This window comes from Aulonocara sp. 'chitande type north' Nkhata Bay, linkage group LG7 (genome assembly GCF_057382095.1).
Source record: "Aulonocara sp. 'chitande type north' Nkhata Bay isolate Kocher_YH1m ecotype deep benthic linkage group LG7, A_spYH_male_GT1.1, whole genome shotgun sequence".
In the NCBI taxonomy this organism is placed as follows: Eukaryota; Metazoa; Chordata; class Actinopteri; order Cichliformes; family Cichlidae; genus Aulonocara; species Aulonocara sp. 'chitande type north' Nkhata Bay.
Genome location: NC_141350.1, coordinates 62,452,582 through 62,475,069, shown reverse-complemented (window position 1 = coordinate 62,475,069; position 22,488 = coordinate 62,452,582). Strand labels below are relative to the sequence as shown.

The window sequence follows — 22,488 nt, the reverse complement described above, 5'->3', positions numbered from 1 at the left end:
AGTATTATGACCTTAATTTCAATAGCCCAAAGCCAGTAGTATTTGTGTTTGTCTGTGGCATCTGGAAAACAAAACAAACAAAGAGGAGAGTTTCTGACAGGCGGACACTGGAGGATTCTACAGTGAGCACTCGGCCGAGAGCTCGTCGGCGTGGAGGAGAGACAGCGCGAGAGAGCTCACCACACACGCAATAAATATCAAAGAGCAAAGAGTCCGGCATTGAAACAAAGATCATCATCTGAAACTCGCAGGTACAATATCTCTAATAAGTCTTTATGTGCAAGATTCGAGCTGAAGTCTTCACCACGAACAGTTATACTCACATCAAACCCCGACCTCCCTTCAACAAATCCATTTTGTTTTCTACATTACATCTTTTAAATAGACCTAGAGCATTTTGTCATTTCATATACACATATATATTTATATATACTTTGATTTTTTCCTTTTTCCTATACGCCATCCTTTTTAAATTGCCTTATACTGAGCGTGTCTGAGCAGAAAATTTGTGAGACGTCCAAATAAAAAGTCTACTGCTGAACATACAAAGCAATACCAAGGCTCACGTCCACTCTCTCTCTCTCTCTCTCTCTCTCACACACACACACACACACACACACACACTCACTCACTCACATGACGTACACACAGTGTGAGGAAAACGTTCAGGAACGAGTATGCAGAGCTAGATGGTGTGAGTCTCAATGGCATCGTGGTGTGCAAGCCAGTCCGCGCACACACACCTACGGAAAAATGTTTGGTCACAGTTTTGTACCCTTCAGAGATTCCACCAAAACTCCCACATCAATGTTGTGTTTGTGAGAGTGTGAGTGTGTGTGTGTGCGCGTGTGACTGTACCAGACCTGGTAGTGAGAGGTGTGAAAAGTTGAGAAAAGGAGGCTTCCACTCGATCAGCAACAGTTATTTGGCACATTTAACATCTATTAAGTAACACATCGGGATAAAAAGGTGCAACAACAGAAATTTCAATAAAAACCATTTTGGTTTACAAAAATAAAAGACACCTGGAGAGGTGACACATTTTCTCTCTAAGACGATAACATCTGCCCCTGACTGGTAAAGGCTCCAAAGAAAAAGAATCACAGAGCACCCTAAACAAACCCTTTTTCCAACTCAAGTCACACATCACAGCTCTGGAAATGCATGGACATCACAGATGAAGACACTGTACTGGATGGAAAAGAAAACCCCTGAAGTAAACCGCTTTCTCTCCTCTGCTGCACACTACTCTGGACTGCCACTGCCTTCGCCTTGAACCCTGGTGAGGTTCCCCACCAAACTGTAAAAAGTCCAATAATTTAGACAAACCCATACACCTCATCTGAACTGTGTCACATTCAGGAAAAAACTCATAACACAGTGAGAAGACAGACGAAAAGTCCACCCTGAAACACTGCAGTAGGTCCGCAGACAATGCTCGTGGACATAGCTTTCTTTAAGCTCAGCTATGGTCCTACTTGAGGAACGTAGACAGATGGCAGTGAGGGGGATCAGAACACTGTACTGGCTACAGACTGAGCATATATTTAAAGAGCAGTGAATTGGCTCACTTGTTGTGCTCATCCGTGTCCTCTGACGTGATGGATCTGATGTAGTGCAGCAGCTCTCTGACAGCAGACACATTTGGCCCAAATCCGGGCTGCTTCTAGGACTAAGGGCTCAGTCACAGCACCGGCGGTGGCTGTACGGCCCAGCTGTGGGCAAAATGCCACGAGCCAGGCTGGCCATGAGCAGAGTTTTGACCAAAGGCCATGACAAACTTCACATCGGGCCCACCTGTAGCTGAGACTGAATGTGAGAAAACTGAGGGCCGCCGCACTTCGGCTAAGTGTTCAGTGCAGTCCAGACTGAGCCTGTAGACTCATCATCGTGTGGAGTTTCTCAAAGACAAATGCGTTTGCATTCCCTGGGTGTAACCTCAACATGAGGCCTGGTGGTAAATCTGACAGGAGCCTGCTCAGGCTCAGAGCAGGCTCAGTACTTTACTGCACATCTAAAGAAAATAAGTCACAGATCATTCTGTTCTCGTTTATTCTGAACCTGCATTTATCTGCTCTCTGGAGAAATGTAGGCTAACACCAACTGGATAAAATGTGAACATTTCAACCACTTAAAAACCAAAAAAAGAAAAAGAAAAAAAAAAAAAAAGAGCCTGAAATAGCATGAACATGAAAGCTCATATAGAAGATCTATGCATCTAACTGGGGTATTTGAGGGTGGATTTTTCCTTTAATCAGCTTCAGCTTATTGTCTTCATCCTCCTCCCTACACACAGTCTGCCCACAACAGCTGACTGCTCCAAGCTGTTGCCCTGCATGGACAATGTGTGAGCGGGAACAGACTGCTGATTCTTGTGCTTTGCCTGGGAACAGGTTCTTACATTCTGATGTACTCATACTGGCACAGTCCAACTGAGGTAATGCAGCTCTGTAGCTCTTTCAGAGCCCTTCTCTTGCCACCTCTGAAAGACCCCACACCAACAAAATCCTGTAAAGGCAGACAGAGGAGTTGCGATAAAGCTAACACACTGAAGTAAAGCAGCGGTGCGCAGACAAAAGGGTGCTTATATTGTCTTTATAGTCTTTGCCTCCCTCCTGCTCCTCTATAGTTACAGTGTTGTCCATGGTTACCAGTACATGTACACCAATCTTCATGGCTACCATAGCAACCAGCTGCTGTTTGTCAGCCAATGGAATCTCAGTCTCTGTGGTGACTAGAGCCAATGTGAAGCTTCCTGTACCTGCGCTGGAATGATCAACAGCCTTCCACACATACACTGTGAGGGTCCGGGAGGTTGGGATGGCGCGCCATCTGCCAGCAGAGCGGATCCTCCTGGGCGCTCAGGTGACTCAAGTAAAATATTAATGTTGGCACTTTTTGCACTTCAGTAACAGTGGGAGGAATGTTTCAGAGGGATGGATGAGGACAACCAGCCTTTGTTTTCTACATTCTGTGGTAGCCTGGTCTCTTCTGGACCTGAGCATCAGCTCTGTGGAGGAGTCCATCAGGCTGCTGAGAGCACACAGAGTGGGAGGACACTTCCTGATTAATGTGATTTCAACAGCGAGGTGTGTGGTGTGGGAGGTGGTTGAGGAGGGGCAAACAGAGAGAGGAGCAGCCGTTAGTCCTTGTGAAGTTCATGCGGGGATTCTTCAAATGTCCAATGGTTCAAAATCCTTTCTTCCTCTTACTGACTGGCAGGGTCCCAGAACGCACACACATTTACCCCCCCCCCCCCCCCCAAAAAAAAATAAATCAAAAAAAAAAATCACTATATCACTCTTGATTGGTCGTCATTGTGTGCGCGCCATCAGCACCACGCGCACGCACACACACACACACACACACACACACACACACTGAGGTGATGTGGGCAGGTGTCTTGCAGCTGATGAGGGGGTGGGAGGTGGGATGCAGTGTGTGTGTGTGTGTGTGTCTGTCAATGTGAGTGCATGTGTTTTTATGTATATGCGTGCTCTTGTGTATTCACAGGCCATTGCTATTGCGGTGTGTGAGGGGGGGCTTGGAAAGCTCCACTACTCCAGCACGGCCTTTCCCGATGACTTTAGGAGCGCGACGCAGAAGTTTCTGGGCCTCCGTGAACGCCTCAGTCAGCTCTTTCTTCCACTGCACAAACTCTGGGTCACTCTGCGCACATACACAAAAAAAAAAAAAAGACATCAGCTTGTTTCATTCATCTCCTCTACAGCACTAAAGCATACAACAGCCAGAGGACGTACTTCACACTGCAGCACAAACTGTTTCCCTCCTTTGATGCGCAGCAGGATACACTTCTTGTCTTTAATCTGCGTTTCTTCCACGGTTACGATCTGCTCCATCGTCAGCAGGTTTTGCTGCAAAGATAATTGAGTGATCACAAAGTGTTCAGATGGATTTCACCAACAAGACTTCTGGCTCTGGCTCACAGCTGCTGCAGAGATGTACACCTTACCCCTACAGCACTAAAAAGCACTGGCACAGAGGATTTCAGGGAGTGTTAGGACAGTCACGGAGGAACTCATGATGAAGAAGAGTAATGGAGAATTTAGACTTATGTGTTAAATTTCTGCTGTAGCTACGCTGGTACTGCAAACCCTTCTGAAACCCTACTACACGTCGATGCATCACAGCCGCAGCTGGTGTGACTGCCCTGTTCTGTGCCATGGAGTAGGGCTGGGTATTGTCACTGATTTCTATAATCAATTCGATTCCGAAGGTCCTGATTCGATTCGATTCAATTCAATTTTGATTCACAGTCAGAAATACTATAATTCTGATCATTTATCGGTGATCAGTACATATCCATATTTTTATATCTATGCATAAAAACAAAGCTGACACTTGTGAGACTTCATCAGAGTGTAAGCTTCACAGCAGATGTCTCTGTGCCAAACTAAATGAGGATAAAACGCACAATGGTAGACTGGTGCGTAATACTTACATTTCAAATCTCAGTTTTGAAATGTAAGTATACTTGTGGGGGGGGGGGGGGGGGCTGTGCAGGAAGTGTGATTTTATCATGGTGGAAACGAAGCGGCAAAAGTAAGAGGGAATTCATGACGATGTTTATCACATGTGAAGCATAGTTTGGATATATTTATATATTTATGTTTAAAAATCAATTCAGGATTTACTGAATCGATATTGCGTTATTCAAGCTAAAATTAATTTGAATTGGAAATTTTTTTTTTCTAAATCCACACCTACCATCAAGTCCTCCTAAGCATTACGAATTACTTTTCCCCCACAATTTTTAAGTGAGGCAACGAACAACAGTCTCAATGCAAGGACTCACAAATGTCAGCAGATTCCTGGAGGGAGACCACTGCAACTACCAAAATGGGTGTGTTGGATAAACATGTTCGCCTCAAAAAACCCTCAGCATAACAAATAGAGAGCATCCAGGAGGGGAAAAGTCCCAGGATCATATGTGTTTCTACCAGGTGGCTCTGTGTATAAAACACCGAGATATGACCACATGGTAATTAACATGTAAAACACACCAGTGTAAGCACAAATAGTGTGTGTGTGGTTTTTTTTTGTTTGTTTGTTTATTTTAAAGTCTCTCAGATAGAGCCTAGCTGGGTTTTCCCTTTAGTTTTGATGAAAGTATAGTTCAGTGCACACATTACACTTACACACAAGTAAGCAGTGTACTTCATGGAAACACTAACACAATCAAGACCGTGCAAGTGCTCCTTCACTTGTGTTGTTAGGCTAATAGCTGCAGTCTGAGATGGTCTGAGGCCTGCAGTGAGCTTTGTTGTCAGACGGTGGCAGCGAGCTACTCTTGCTTGTGCTGTTGGTGGTTCGTCGGCCGCGGAGGAGAGCAAACATACAAAGAGCTGAAGTGAATTTGAGTGTTAAACACTGCAGCCACACTCTGTGCATTTAATGCTTTATGTTCTGATCTTTACGTTTTTTCAAATTTTCTTCTTATTCTCCTGTTCCCAGTGACCTCTCCTGTTGCTCCCTGCCCACTTGTAAACCAATCAACACCGAGCAGCAGACATTTCCATAATCTGCTTCCAGTGACGTGCAGTCCAGACTGTGGAGAAATGCATGGGAGCAGGTTTGGGGTGGGTGGTCCACCTAGAATTGTGCACGTGATCGGACACGTTTGCAGTACCATAAAACCAGATCGACAAAGAGTAAAAACTGAAGTTGACTGACTACCAACTTTCAAGCGGGGAGGCAGACTACAACTCTAAACAGCAGGGGTGCTGAGGACACAGCAGGGACCTGAGCCTGGTGGTAACACTCACCCAGTCTCTCTGCTTTTTCAGAGGTTTTAGCCACCTCTCCTTCAGAGTGGAATGAGCACAGACAGACAGACAGACACACTGACCAAATGATGAACAAGCCGAAAGCCCTCAGCCCATGATAGGCGGTCACATGACGTACAAACGTGCAGTGAATTTAAAGTGTATGCTGTGAGGCAGACTCACCCGAGTGTCGCCCTCTCCCCTCCACTCCACACGGTTGGGGAACAGATAGAAGTATCGGCGCTGCCACTGAGTGAGGAACGGGTTCCCGAGCTTCAGCATGTAGCCATGCATAATGCAGTCCTTCCCCAAGGCATAGTCTGCACAAAGGGACACACAGTCAGGAGGTGTACTGACAGGATATCTGTACTGGGCTGTGTGCGGATTTGGCCGTTATCATCATTACCCTCCTCGTGGCCCAGCTGCTTGTTCTTAGCCCTCTTGCGGGCCTCATTCTTATCGGTGTCCAAGTTGACAGCTTCGTAGACAGTCTCTGCCACCTCCTGCTGCCAGCGCTCTGAGATGACCAGAGGAAAGTTCTTGTAGAGCTCCTGGTCACTGTCCAGCAGCTAAGTCACACACGCAGGCACAAACACAGACAGAGTGCAGCATGTTTAGTTATACATATGCTTATACCAAGACGTAGAGCCTAAGTGACAAATTCCTACAGCGGCCTTGAGGTGCAAAACATCGAATCAAAAACATATAAGACTTCAGTTTTTGTTTGATGATGTTTGGAGCTGATGTTAAAATGTGCCTTTATGATTTCAGCCTTCTGTCAAGTTGAGTTGAAGGCATTCAATAGTAAAGTTGCCTTTATTTTTGGCCCTCTAGCAAGGTTGAGCCAGTCATCCATATGTAGCAATAACACACAATTCCTGTCTGCTCCTCTTAAAACTGCAGCTACAGTCCGTTCGTGATCAGAATCCTTTAATAATCCCTAAGGAAATTATGTGGTTACAGTTGCGCCAAGAGAATAGCAGTAACAGACTGAGCTAAATTAAATAATATAATATGTTGCAAAGTTTACAAAATATAAGAAATAGCTCTAATATAAGTACAAATGATGGCGCCTGGTTAAGTTTGCACAACAGCAGCAATACAAATGACGAGTTTTAGGCTTCTACTCATGTTTACATGAACTGCAGCCATCTTGGGCTGTGAGGTCAATTCTTCTCTGACTCTCCAAGTTGGAAATCTACTCCGGATTTCAGACTTTCCTCTTCGAATGGAAGAGCAGCACAGAAAGAGGAAATGACACTGACCTGTCACCAGAGACAGACCCGACCGTGTGAAACATCCACTCACAGGAAAAAACAATGAACCAAACACTGGCCCTAAATGCTGCTGCCTTTTCTGACATTGTGCTGTGTTTTACAGCACATGGTCACCGTAAGCTAAGCCCTATTCTGTCTCAGAGTATTGTGCTTTAAATCTTTCCTCCTGCTCTTAGGGAAATCTGAGGCCTAGCTTTCTGTCTGGGGACAAAAAAAATAAATAAAAATCAGCTTTCCAAAATGCTTAAACAGTCCTTTAAATAGTCTAGTTCACTGTTCTTTGCAACAACATCTGGAAACATTACATCATCGATAGTAAAATATTCCACCTACTGCCACATGTCCAATGCCAAACAGGTGTCTTAAATCTGCTGGGATCTGACATTTTCTTCTTTGTTTTTTTACTAAAATGAAGTCTTTAGAAATGGATTTCTTACTTATCTACATTCTGCTGGCAGATCATTTGATACACAGCCAATACTAAGCAGTCTAATATAAATGGCCTGCAATAAATCCTACCATGTCGGAGATCCTGGAGGCTTAAGTCTGTACAACTGTATTGTGTTACAGAATATCTCTAACCTATTTAAATCAATCATACTGCAGTAATCTATCTGCTCACACCAGGGTGGACTGGGGCTACACACCTTCCTTGGTGTGTTAATGCTCCAACCTTTACTATCCGGCAGTTGTTTTGAATATTAGTCTATTGTGGCTCCTAAGCTTTGGAATAATCTTCCTCTTCACATTAGGCAATCTACATCAGTGCTGGTTTATAAATCCAGATTGAAAACGCATTTTTATTCACTGGCTTTTGATTCAGTGGTTGACTGACTTGTATTTACTTATATTTGATTGTTTTCGCTATGTTTATTATTTTATCGTATTTATTATTCTTATGGTATCTATCGTGTTTCTATTGTTCAGCACTTTGGTCAGCCTTGTGTGTTTTTAAAGTGCTATATAAATAAACGATGATGATGATGATGATGATGATTAGTCCCCCGTTAAAGACCAACTCCATCTGGGAAATGCAAACAAACGCTCCTGTGTTTCATTTCTGTGCGCTGGAGCAACAGAGAACAAATAAATGTTAACTGCAGCAACATTAATGTTAATGAAAGAGGAAACTGCTGCTGCAGAGCAACCAGGAGACTGGTGCTAATGTTATACAGCAGCTTTCTATGAACCCTTTCTACAAACTCACTTTCTCTATGTGCTTTCTTCCACCACAGTCTGAAATCATGGTTGAGAGATCACTGAACATCTTTTTCACCTTCCACTCCTGAGATACGGTGATGAATTATGGCTAGAAACATGCTTTTGCACAACATGACATCACACTCTAAGTTGACACACACTCAACACAAAATATAATGACTTGGACATTTGTGGAAAAAAGCGATAATTAATGTGCTTGTTAAGTAAGATTCCCCTTGACCTTTAACTCTGGCGCACAAAAATCTAATTAGTTCATGTCCAAGTTACCACCAGTCTATGCTTATTTAAGTATGCTTTAATAAGTATACTTAAATAAGCCTGCATAAGATGGAGTATTCTAAGCCTGCATGTTTAAAAACCTGCAGCTGCAAGCAGGCTGGCGTGTCTGACAAATCAGGAAGCAGAGATGCCACTGAGCTGTATCAAGTGGCTAATTTATTTAAACCTCTCGGGCTGCAGCCCTGCTGTGAACATGCACTACAGCTCTTGGGAATTTCATTTCCTGGAAAAATATTTAGTAATTTTAGTAAGAAGTTTCATTCTGATCAGCTCTTCTTTGCCCTGGTGAACTTTCCACGTTACAGAAAAATACAGCTGCTGTCTGACTCTCTCTGCACCACACTTTGTATGACTAGAAACCAGCACATCGCTGAACACAGCAGCCCACTGCACACATGGTGTCACATCTCTGGTAATCTAACATGAAGGGAATTGAAACATAAACATCATGGGACAAAGAACATCTAATGTCTGTGAGATTATGGTTAAAAGCCTACCTAGCTTAACAAATAAAGCCGTGTTTTCCACAGATTTATTACATGTCTGTGTGTTAAAGGAAGAACATGTGTGCGAAATTTATAAGGCACTCCTCTGCCAACATTTTAATAAACAAGTACATGTGACAAACAGCAGTCATTGTTTGGTTCTGCTGTTTGGGTGCACTGGCAGAACGTTTTCATTGCAGAACGAGGACTACTGTCACAAAATGTAATCTAACAAAGTAAAGCTGAAGCTGCTCTGAGTACAGGGTGTAACATGTAACGTGTGGATGGCTGGTAAACTGTGACTGCACTTTAAGAACAGCAGCAAGTGGATTATCCACTAATAACGCAATTACTGAAATGGGGAAAAAAACAAAATAAAAGCCAGTGGGTAGGACACAGTGAAGCTGTCTGATTTCTCAGACTTCTTATATGATTTAGTGCTCAGCTCAGATAAAATAATTATTGTGGGTGATTTTAACATCCATGTAGATGCTAAAAATGACAGCCTCAACATGGCATTTAATCTGTTATTAGACTCAATTGGCTTCTCTCAAAATGTAAAAGAACCCACCCACCACTTTAATCACACTCTAGATCTTGTTTTAACATATGGCATAGAAACTGAACATTTAACAGTGTTTCCTGAAAACCCTCTCCCGTCTGATCATTTCCAAAAAACATTTAGACTTACAATAATCGATTACACAGCAGTGTGGAGTAGATTTCATCACAGTAAATGTCTTTCTGAAAGACCTACCTAAGTTTAAGAATATAATTCATGTGCTGTTATCATCTTCAATGCCCTGTACCAGCACAGAGCAGAGCAGCTATCTGAACACTACTCCAACAGAGGTCGATTATCTTGTTAATAATTTTACCTCCTCACTATATGAGTGAGTATGGCACTGGATACTGTAGCTCCTGTGAAAAATAGAGCCTCAAATCAGAAGTACTTGACTCCCTGGGATAACACTCAAACATTCACCCTAAAAGCAGATAACTCGTAAGCTGGAGAGGAAATGCCCTATCACAAATTTAGAAGATCATAATTTAACCTGGAAAAATAGTTTTCTGCTTTATAAAAAAAGAAAAAAAAAAAGAAAAAAAAAGTGAAGCTAGAACATCTTACTATTGAACACTAGGGCTGCTCGATTATGGCAAAAATAATAATCACGATTATTTTCACTGAAATTGAGATCTCGATTATTTGACGATATTTATTTAACAATAACAATGTATTGAATAATGACTTTAAAGATTGTCATAAAATAGTGTGCAAATACTGATAACAGTGCAAATGTTTGCAATATAAAAAATAAATGAAAAATGTAAACATCTGTTTAGTGAACTTTGCAGTGTTGCTCTGTGGTGCAGCTACGACACCGTAGCAAAGTTTACACACTATGTCTACTTGATCCACGTCTGACTCCTCGAACCCATAATGTTTCCACACCACTGAAGGGTTTTTTTTTTACCTCTCTTTTCAACCAACGGCAGTCACTCTCCTCTCCAAATAACTTCTGCTTAGCTTTCCGAGCTTCCCTCGGGTCCATCTTTTAAACCTGAAGATGCTTCTAAACTGCGGATTTTAAATGTGTGTTTGGAAACCATCAAAGGTTGGATGGCCGACAATTTCCTCCAACTAAATGAAAATAAAACTGAAGTCCTGTTATGTGCTCCAGACAGACATGTACCCAGCATAATGAATGCTCTTGGTCCCCTTTCAACGTTTGTGAAACCATCTATCAGGAACCTAGGGATAACCTTCGATCCTGCTCTTACATTGGATACTCACGTCAAATCTCTGGTTCGGTCTTGCTTTTATCATTTAAGAAATATTTCTAAATTGAGCCCCATAATAGCTCATACTGAACTGGAGATTGTTATTCATGCTTTTATTTCATCACGACTGGACTATTGCAATTCACTGTTTACATGTCTAAACAAGAGTTCCCTGGAGCGTCTGCAGACTGTCCAAAATGCTGCAGCAAGGCTTCTGACGAAAACATCGAAATACTCACATATAACACCGCTGCTTATACAGTTACACTGGCTCCCTGTCGAATTCAGAGTCCACTTTAAGATTCTGGTTCTCACATTTAAGGCTCTTCAAGAACAAGCACCATCATACATCATTGAACTCTTACAGCCCTATGCCCCTAGTAGGTCTCTGAGGTCTTGTGGTCAGGGCCTACTTGTTATTAAGTATACGAGACTGAAAACTAGGGGTGATCGAGCTTTTGCTACTGTGGCCGCCAGACTGTGGAATTCTCTTCCTCAGAACTTAAGATCTGCTGATTCACTGATTACTTTTAAAAAACAGCTAAAAACACATCTTTTTAAAATTGCATTTTGTTAACTTTTGATTGTACTTCGTCTTTTTAATCTGTGTCTATACCTTGTAAAGCACTTTGTGATCCCTTATCTAGAAATGTGCTATATAAATAAAATTTTACTTTACTTACTTAACTCTTAATCAGCGGTCCCCAACCCCCGGGCCTCGGACCGTTACCGGTCCGTGAGTCGTTTGGTACCGGGCCGCGAGAGTTGAGGCTCAGGTGTAAAATGTATGGTTTTCAGGGTTTTTATCGGTTTTCAGCGTTATTTTGTTATCGTTTACTCAGTTTTCCTTGGTCTTTTCACGTGTGTTATGAATAAATTTTCTTTTTTTCGGTACCAGTACTAGTTTTATTTTGTTGTATTTATCCGCGACACCTTAAAGGCCGGTCCATGAAAATATTGTCGGGCATAAACCGGTCCGTGGCGCAAAAAAGGTTGGGGACCGCTGCTCTCCGTGTTGCCAACTCCTCAGTAAGGAAAATCGCTATTGGCTGTCCTAAAAGTCGCTAGAAGTCGCCAAATGACGTCATCGCCTAATTTGTATAATTGGTCATGCTAATGTAATTGTAACCTACGTTGTTGGAGAGAGAAATAACATCGTGGAAGAGACATAAAGTGAGTGAAAAACGTCCTAAATGCAGTTAGAATTTATTTAGAACTACAAATTAAATTTCTTTTAGCAATTATTGTTTTTTAATGTCACAGTTCCAACCCTGCTGCTTTATCCGGGCCTGGACTGGCAAAAGTGACCCGAAATTGGCGCTCTGGTGGAGTTACTTTGTGTGTGAGAGTGTTTGTTTATAAGTAGTTTTAAACCTTGTGATCCACAAAACAGCATAACAGTAAAAGAAGAATTGACTGCGTTACAGTCAGTGCGGGAGCAGCGGCTTCACTCATGCGCGATTCATTTGCCCTTTGGACGCATAGGTGTGAACATCTCCTGCCCTGATAACAGCGGGGGAGGACTATCCTCCGCCTGGGAGAGCTTTGGCACGGGTGAGGTGCCCACGGCAGCACCCGCTGCTTGTTGAGAGTAAGAGCGATACGCGTTTTCACGTCAAAAAGTCGTCATAAATAAGTCTCCAATAATACCAGAAAAAGTCGCCAGATTTGTCGCTAGTCGCTTTTTAGAAAAAAAAAAAGTCGCTAAGGGGGTCTGAAAACTCGCTAAATATAGCGACAAAGTCGCTAAGTTGGCAACACTGGCTGTTCTTAATTGTTGTGAAACGTGTTCGAAATGCAGAGAGGTGTGCTGGATTTGCCACACGGAGCAGCGCGAGAGTAAAGCACGAGGGAGGGGCTAATAATCGGCTCAGTCATTTTTAATGATCGTTGAAAGCCCAGATCGTAATCGTGATTAAAATTCGATTAATTGAGCAGCCCTATTGAACACTGAAGAAAATAAGAACAACCCCAGGTTTCTCTTCAGCACTGTAGCCGGGCTGGCAAAAAGTCAGAGCACTGTTGAGCCAACCATCCCTGTAACGTTAACTAGCTTCCCTCAGGCATTATCATCAGAAGGCATAGCATACATATTCACTGCTATGAAGATAACACCCAACTTTATCCATCCATTAAGAAAGATAACACACACCAATTAGTTAAACTGCAGAAATGTCTTAAAGACATAAATACCTGGACGACCTCTAATTTTCTGCTTCTATATTCCAATAAAACTGAGGTTACTGTACTCAGCCCTAAAATTCCTGGAAATATGGTATCTAACCAGATTCTTACTCTGATGGCATTACCTTGGCCTCCAGTAACACTGTGAGGAACCTTGGAATCATTTTTGACCAGGATATGTCCTTCAGTGCACATATAAAGCAAATATATAGGACTGCTTTTCTTTCATTTCAAGTTCAAGTTCAAGTTCAAGTTCAACTTTATTGTCACTTCAACCATATACAGTTTAAAAATACACAGTGAGGCGACACAACGTTCCTCCAGGAACCAAGGTGCTACAAGACAAGACCAATTAGAAATTGCGCAACATCTCTACAATTAGAAATATCCTGTCTCAGAGTGACGCTGAAAAACTAGTTCATGCATTTATTACTTCTAGGCTGGACGACTGTAATTCGTTATTATCAGGATGTCCTAAAAACTCCCTGAGAAGCACTTCACTCTCGCACTGCAGGCTTACTTGTGGTTCCTAGAGTATTTAAAAGTAGAATTGGAGGCAGACCCTTCAGTTTCCAGGTCCTTCTTCTATGGAACCAGCTTCCAGTTTCGATTTGGGAGACAGACACTATCTCTGCTTTTAGGATTAGGCATAAAAACTTCCTTTTGGCTGGATTAGGTGACCCTTAAACTTCCCTTTGTTATGCTGCAATAAGTGTAGGCTGCTGGGGAATTCCCATGGTGCATTGAGTATTTCCTCTTCAGTCACCTTTCTCACTCACTCATGTGTTAATAGACCCCTCTGCATAGAATCATTACTTGTTATTAATCTCTGTCTTCCTTCTCTCTCCCCAACCGGTTGAGCAGATGGCCGCCCCTCCCTCAGCCTAGTTCTGCTGGAGATTTCTTCCTTTTGCACTGTTGCAAAAGTGCTTGTTCATATGGAGTCATATAATTGTTGGGTTTTTCTCTGTATGTATTATTGTAGGGTCTACCTTACAATATTAAACACCTTGAGGTGACTGTTGTTGTGGTTTGGTGCTATATAAATAAAACTAAATTGAATTAAAATAAACAGAGGAGATGGAAGTGTAAGATTGTTTTACCTTGATGCCCTTGGTGTCCTCTTCATCAAAAGATCCAATGTCAAAAGCATCTGCAGCATTCACCTCTCCCCTTGGAGGGATTAAAGGAGGAGAGTACTGGACAGAGGAAGAAGGGGAGAACAGACACATGGATTTCAGAAGATGAGGCAAAACGTGTAACAAGTGAGAGGACGATAAAAGCAAAACAGGAGTGTTAGCAAAGCAACAGTCCTATAGTAGTTCTTCCCTCAAGGTAACCATAGCAACAGTAATTGGCATGGACTAATGTAGTCCAATTCAGAGTTAGTCAGTTAGTTAGCCTCCATTAGTTTACCTGATTGGAGGAAAACTCCAAGATTTTATGTGGCTTTCAGTTTGAATGATATATTAACCCTAACAAAGACTCTGCTCTTTGACCCTAAGTCAAAGGGTCACTAAGGCTAAGGTCACACTGCAGGTCTTAATGCTCAATTCCAATTTTTTGATCAAATCCACTTTTTTTTTTTGGTCTGGTTGTTCACACTGATTTGAAAGCCTACCCACTGAAGTTAGCACTGCCTGCTAACTGCTAACTCCTAAGTAAACATTGGCCCAGCAATGGATGCCAATAAGTCGTAGTTTTTTAGTGAACTGGATGGCAAAAGCAGAGCAACAATTAATGTGGCCAGTTATAGTATGTGAACTGGGGGCAAAAACAGATAAGTTTGTGGCCTTGGAGACAATATGACTCGTCAACAGGTGAGGCGAGTAAAACCTGCTGTAAGGCTGTGAATGAAATAATTACTGTAGAGATGTGAGGCTGATAGACAGAAACAGACGTCACAGACTCATTACTATGGCAAGAATCAGCTAGAGTCTAGCTGATTCTTGCCATAGTAATGAGTCTGTGACGTCTGTTTGTGAGGTTTTTCAAAAGCAGAAGAGTCTAGCTGCTAGACTCTTCTGCTGTTGAAGAACCTCACAAAACTCATTAATTTATCACATGAATAGTTGTGCCTCATCTGATACTGAGTATCAGTATCAGACTTGTGGATATAATGTCATATTCAAAGTGGGCTCAACTTGTCAGTTTTTTTTTCTTTGCTAATCATGACAGCAACAATTATAAATGTACATAACCAGCAGCTACTGCAGCTTTTGTCAGCATAGCTCTGAAGACCTGCTGATGACCTCTCCTGCATTATAATAGTATAGATCAGAGTTGGATACCTTGTGATCGCTGTCTGATCAAACACTGTACATTAATTAGCTTCATCATGGAAACCAGACTTATAAGCTTCCAGGCAAGAAATCCTGAGAGAACAAAGAATAAAGCAGATTCACAACAGAAGTGAACCTCACTTACCTTCTGGAGGTATACTTGCTGCCAGTCAATGCCTTTGAAAAACTGATGCTCCTTCACCTCAGAGGCTCTGCGTGCACACACACACACACACACACACACACACACACACACACACAAAACAGTGTTATTTCTCATATCCACACTAGGTGGCACTGTTTGCCATAATACAGCCCTCTGACAAACGCACACAATTCTGCCATTTAACCCCAAGCAGACAAAGATCCATCCCTTGGCTTTAATTATAAGCTGATGCAAAATGACAGCAATGATCAAATTAGTTATGAACTCAGCTTCTATTAGTCCACTTCATGTCCACCACCATTTGTCTCCAGCGGACTGCAAACTACACCACCCAGTGTTATCAGACTTAATGAGCACATTTAGCAAAATTTGTCTAACTGATGTATTCATCTGCATGCCTGTGTATGTAAACACTGATACATGACAGAGGTTAATGTGAAATTTAGCCTGTGTGTACTTGTGGGGACCAACAGTCACTTATGGGGACAAAGTGCCCATCCCCATGTGTCTGAAGGCCTTTTTGAGGCTCAAAATGTGGTTTTAGTTACAATTAGTTTATGGTTAGGTTTAGGCATTCATTTTTATTGGCTAGGGTAAGCGGCATTATGTCAATTAGGTTACGCTCACACTGCAGATCTTAATGCTCAATTCTGATTTTTTGATCAAATCCAATTTTTTTGTCTGCTTGTTCACACTACAAATGAAATGTGACAGCAAACGCGCTCTAGTGTGAACCCTCAAAGCGGCTCGTATGTGCAAAAGAAGACGTCACACACTAAAACATCAGATATGTATCGGATTCAGTACCACATACAAAAGTGACCCAGGTCGGATTTGAAAATATCGGATTTGTGCTGTTCACACTGTCATACCATGATCGGATATGGGTCAAAAAAGTTGGATTTGATGTGCTTTCGCCTGCAGTGTGAACGTACCCTTAGAGGTCCTCACTAAAATATGAAAATAAGTGTGTGCGGTGCGTGCATATCATACCCACGGCCCTGGCAGCCGAGCCTCTTGGATACATCTCTCTGCAGCAGCCCCTCCAGAAGATCTTTGAGCTCTGCAGTGAAAGAGTCTGGCAGCTCCACATTCTGCGGGTGTAACAGAGAGGAAGGAAAGAAGGAAGGGAGGAAGGAAGGGAAGAGGAGGGAATGAGAGTGAGATGTTTGAACTGAGTAGTGAACACTTTGCTTAAAAATAAAATAACATCCAAACTCCTCTGATTACAGACAGGCTTAGATAGCTGATATAAAAGCAACAAACTCAGGGCCAGCACCTCTGCATCTATGGAGGACAGAGTACGTGTAGATAGAATGGTCAGAGTAATTGGTACAGCCAATACATATCAATAAGGCATTATGAAAAAAGTACAACTTACTGAAGCAGTACCTTTTCACCTCACTGATCTTACTGATGTAATATTTTTATGTCACGTTTGCACTGACTACATGTTCAGCTGATGACCTGATAAAGAGGTGAAAGAGTTCTTAAGGTTTCTTTGAAAAGAGTAAATAAAAATGGAATAAGTGTATATACCATTACAGCTGAGGCCACTAAAAACAAAAGTTAAACACCAGTCACCAAAGTAACGGCTGTTATGGTCCACCTTCACAAACTTTTCAACAACAACAACAAAAAAAAACAAAAAAACAAACAAAAAACAATCTAGGCAGTAGGAGTATACTCAGTAGTGACCCCCCGAGGCTGGGTCTGCTCCCAGAAACAAAGAAGCCTTTTTTGTGTGCAGGGCAAATGTGTTAACAACTAGATCAGCAATTATACAGCTGTGGTCAGAAGTTTGCATGTACTCATCATGATCACGACTCCATTCTCTCACATCTTTTAATACGTGCTGCTGATAATTCTGCAGTATCTTAACTACGTGTACATCTGCACTGGTTGTGTCAATTTGGTTAAACTATGTATGGGTGGATGACTGGACGTGTAAAGCGCTTTGGGGTCCTTAGGGACTAGAAAAGCGCTATACAAATACAGAACATTTACCAATTAAAATCACCAAAAATGAACTTTCAGAACTTTAGGCAGTTACAGTTGTTAGAAGAGTTCAGTAAAACAAACTAATGAAATGATGTGAATACTAAAAGGCTTTTCCTACATTCACAATATTTGTAATAGCTGTATCAGTTGATGTTTAACACCAGACAAAGTTCAGCTTGAAATGAAACCTGCAGACGAGTTAGTGTCTTTTGCTCCAAGAATCTCTTCCAACTAGCTTTTGGGGCTCTACACATGAAACGCGTCCCTGCAGGTTCTGCCCCCAAAAAGGTGAAAAAACGGAGCCGAGCAGCATCCAGAAAGTGTGGCATGCGGTTATACCTCACTTTTTCTCCCCACAGTATAGCACAGCCTTCCCTTAAAAGCAAACTCAAATTTGAAGTTTTATTTTTAACCACCCTTCATTTTCCTCTAAAAGTCTGGAAAGCTCAATGACTCAAGTGTCCTTCTTCTTCTTCTAGTCTCATCTGAAGGCAGAGTGTAATTCATACTCTCTTTTCTTTGCCATTCACCGGACAGACAGGGTTGATAAGTGGGATAAGTCAACAGCCGTTTTAGCACCTGCCCATTTCTCTTCATACAGCCCCCTGCTACAACCCAAGTTAGCCTCCACCCTTGGATTTTTTTGCTCAGTTGCTTCATGGAGGTGTTTCAAAGTTCAGACATGCCATCTACTGAGATCTGCTCCATTCATCTCTTCCTGTCTTGGCTGCTCAGCTCTCAGCCTTTTCACTGTGCTCTCCATCCTTCATGTTTATGTAATGAAACCATTCATCACGTTTAATAAACACTGGGGCATATAAAGCAGTATTTTTAGTCTGTTCATGGATGAATCGCAATCCTCCTCCTCTCCCAGCCCCTTTCTGAAACACAGATACACACCCAGACAAGGATTAAGAGGATAAAACCAGATTAAGTGGCTGGATTAAAATCCTAATCTGGATTTATTATGATATGAAAGATCATACTTTCACTGTTTAGCAGGCATGCTCAGTGTATGTGAGGGATGGAGCACCGTCACAATTCAACTGTTTCATGTCCTGACAAAACACACAAACAGAGCCAGATCTCTGGCTCCACTCCCCTGTGATGGACAGCTGCTGCAGCTGGCAGGCAGAGAGATGAGTGTCAGGCTGTGGTGAACATTCACATTGTGCTTTGTCACGATGAACCTGCCTGCACTCTAACATGATATGTCGCCTTTGCACGAGTCTGGTGTGGATGTGAGGAGGGTAAAGCAGACATGTCGTGGGTGGGCTCAGCAGACACCATCCATCCCACACGCTCAGCATCAAATTTCTCAGACAGACACTCAGAGTAGACTCCAGTCCTTCTAAGCTACTTTGTGTAATAATAGTTAATTGTGCAATGTTGCCTCATCAACCCCATCTAGCAAACCTTATAGATGCTTGGTGCAGTTACCCAGTGCAGAGTTGAACTTTCACCACCAGGGGGCAGTGTATTAACAGTGGGTGTGTCATTCTGTTTCTGGATGTGTGCTTTTTGTTTTCCTCAAAGGCTTTGTTAAGGAGAGTTTCATAGACCCACAATGCAAACGTAGTATTACACTTAAATCCATCCCAGCCCTACTTCAACTCAGTTGTTATCTCTTCAATACAACACATCAACACTGCTTCACTGAGTGAATGGGTTAAATGCAGAGAGGAATTTCCCCACAGGGATCAATAAAGTATACATTATTATTATTATTAAAATTTTGGCCAAAATGGTGTATGGTGTATGGTGCCAAAGTACCTGGTACCGAGTACTTTTTCAGTACCCGCTCGGCCTAGGTTCCAACAGAGCAACTACTTCATGAAAATCAAAACTGCCGATTTTGAAACCTGGCAACGAGGGAAACGGCCGCACACAAACCAATACAGCGGTCCATGAGTCTGACACAAAGCAACAGACTTAGCAGCAGGTACACCACTGACTCGACATCCTCCATTGTCGTTGTGTTTGTGTCGCATACAACGACCCCAGGTACATTATGTGGTACTCAAAACAACCAAAACTGAGTCAATTAGGTACTAATTAAAAAGAGTTACATTTTCATTTAGTCACACAGTGGAATGATTTTGTTTTAGAGGGACTTGATCTGTGTACAAGTTTGAACCCACAGCAAACAATGATCAAGCTAATGGCTACTTTCGCTCATCCAGCTGTGTTCCTGTAAACAGTGAGCTATTTTACAAGCTTTGCTCCCAGTGGAAGAGTGACAGTGGATACTGCTCCCATTTCTATCTGCACACCTACAAAAAAGCAAGGTCAACAGGCAAAGACACTAAAAGCTGATCCCAAAACTTACATACAACCCTGTCAAAGATGTGCAGGAAAGACTAGCAACAGATTCTGCTCAGGCTGTTTTTTCACAGTACGTGCGCATATATATATATATATATATATATATATATATATATATATATATATATATATATATATATATATATATATATATATATATATATATATATATATATATATATATATAAAGTGTGTACACATTTGGAATTACTGTAAGCCAAACAGGCCAAACCTAGGTGCTTAGGGTAAAGCAAAGACACACACACACACACACACACACACACACACACACACACACACACAATCCCCTGTGTATGCTTTGAGATGTGTTTACACACAGACACCCATGCATCTTCTCTCATGTAGTGTGGATGTATCTTACCATGGTGAGCGTCATGCGGTCGATCTCATGTTTGTCTTTGGTCTTGTGCTGTCTGAAGGGACTGTGCCTAAAACAGAAGAGACAGAGAGCGAGATGGTGACACTGTCGATGACTAGGAACAGCAGAAGTGGAGATGGATGGAGTGAGAAAAGAGGTGTTTGGAAGCAAGAACAAAAAACTCCCTCAGGTAAATTACACAGACGCTGCCAACACACCTGCAGCTTCAAATGCTGACTTGGTAGATGTTAATGAGTGTTTGTGCAGCTGGTGTGGAAAGAACACTGAAGAAAGTAGGAGTTTTTTAATGCTTTAACAGCCGGACGTCCTACACCATCTATCCAACTGGCACTATCAGACTGAATTAAGATTCATGACGAACCATATTTTAGTTTAAGCATTCTAATGTGGCACAGGTTAGTGCATACTGCAAAAATAGTATCCATCCTTTCACACAGTTCACGAGTCAAAGGACTGGATTAAAAGGTTAGGAACACATTAGCTTCAATTAGAACAGAGGCAGTGACTAAAATAAATAAATAAATAAATAAATTGTCACTTATATTGACTTGGGGGGTGCAGGCAGGGCACCGGATCTGGAGAGAACTTTATTTAGATTGCTTTCTTCTGGCTAATGTTAGCTTCTCTGCTAGCTTCAATGCTTATCCCTACTAGCAGCATACTGTGTCAAGTCAGCTAGTTAAGTTCTTTAACCCTTCTGGCTGGTAAGCTGGCTTGCTCGCTGCTAAAGTTATGAAACAAGTGCAGCAGTAAGTAAGCTACAGCTAGCAGCCTAAGCAGAGAAGCCCAGACCTCCCTCTCCCTGGCCACCTCATCCAGCCTTTCTGGAGGACACTAAGACGTTCCCAGGCTGGTCGAGAGATATAATCGCTCCAGCGTGTCCTGGGTCTCTTCCTGGTGAGACATGCCCGAAACTCCATGTCAACTTATGCAGACCAAGCTCCAGCAGTGGTTGTATAAGGATTGAATGGCCTGTACCAATAGGCCAGACACTCCATGCTCTTGAAGCACCTGGTTTATAGTTTATGGTTGTCGATGACAACCATAAACCAAGATTTTAAAATTCGATCAGCACATCTGGCCTATCAGTCAGTACGTAGATTTGGCGTAACGCCGTCGCAACAACCAATCACAGTCAACATGTTCCCCACTCCCTCAAAAAAAGGTAGTGGTGCGTTGGTGAAAGAAAGAAAAAAAATTTCTCAGAAGCCAGGATGTCCGGATGAGTAAAGCCAAGAACGAAAATGTATCAGCTGCTCAGAAAGAGATAACACTAGAGAGGTAACACATCGTCAACAGTGTGGAAAAAATACAAAAATATGCAAAAGAACGTCTATTAAGCCTGAAGCCAGTCTTCTTAGCCAAAACCCTGTAGTGTGTCAAATTAAATATGGGCATGGAACAGGATGAAAATTATTATTTCAGAGACTGTTCACTAATTGATGGAGTGATATTTTGGGGGGGGGGGGGGGGGGGGGGGGGGGGTGGTTGTATATGTATATACATATATATGCCTATATCTAGATATGTGTATGGACATGTCTAGACAGACAGACAGGTAGAGATATAGACACATATATATGTATATATACCCACTTTTGTTGCAATAATGGCTGTGTATTGAGTTACTTAGAGGGGGCAGCAAGCTGTACACTGACTTCTTTACATTGTATCAAAGTGTCATATCTTCGATGTTGTCCCATGAAAAGATATAACAAAATATTTACAAAATTTTGAGGGGTGTACTCACTTGTGTGAGACAGTGTATATGTGTGTGTAAAAAGAAGAAAACAATGATACTGACCACATCTTGCTTTAAGTGGTTTCCAAAAAAAAAAAAGAAAGAAAGAAAAAGAAATCTCATCCAGCTCTGAGAATTTGGACTCTAGTGTTGAAAGACGCAGACAACCTTTGACCAAAGGCCTGCACACTCTTCCTCTTTAAAGTGTTCAAACACATGGATCTGAACATCAATGGATTCACGTCACACTTGCTCTTCTCTTTTGCTCACTCAGGATAAGCAAACCCGCCCAACACCCCCCCACACACACACACGCACGCACACACACACACACAACTGCTTTTACCGGATTTCTGACCTACTGTACCCAGACCTCTGGCATTTACACACTCCAGATCAAACAAACACACACACACACAGGCTTGCACACAAACAAGATCAATCACACACCAAATAGAAAGCAGGCTGGTGAGAGATGCCGAGAAAGGCGAGCGAGCAGATTCGAAGAGTTTACTGAGAGTGGCAGAGCAGGCTGAAAGCTGACAGGAAGTCAGGACAG

General features: G+C 42.2%; 1 protein-coding gene across 2 annotated transcripts in view; it reads right to left on the bottom strand.

Annotated features, from left to right (window-relative positions):
* The window catches only part of grk3 (G protein-coupled receptor kinase 3), a 71,903-nt gene that overhangs the window by 146 nt on the left and 49,269 nt on the right, over nt 1–22,488 (bottom strand). The window contains exons 14-22 of one of the 2 annotated variants that reach the window (XM_086301840.1): nt 20,171–20,237; nt 16,456–16,556; nt 15,442–15,508; nt 14,118–14,213; nt 6,193–6,355; nt 5,970–6,106; nt 5,787–5,825; nt 3,762–3,875; nt 1–3,669 (exon numbers count right to left, since the gene is read on the bottom strand). The exon at nt 1–3,669 is cut by the window's left edge and continues 146 nt beyond it. In XM_086301840.1, the coding sequence (XP_086157966.1) occupies nt 3,508–3,669; nt 3,762–3,875; nt 5,787–5,825; nt 5,970–6,106; nt 6,193–6,355; nt 14,118–14,213; nt 15,442–15,508; nt 16,456–16,556; nt 20,171–20,237 (946 nt within the window). In that variant the 3' untranslated portion in view covers nt 1–3,507. The remainder of the gene's footprint in view (nt 3,670–3,761; nt 3,876–5,786; nt 5,826–5,969; nt 6,107–6,192; nt 6,356–14,117; nt 14,214–15,441; nt 15,509–16,455; nt 16,557–20,170; nt 20,238–22,488) is intronic. The other variant, XM_086301841.1, reaches the window with a different exon arrangement.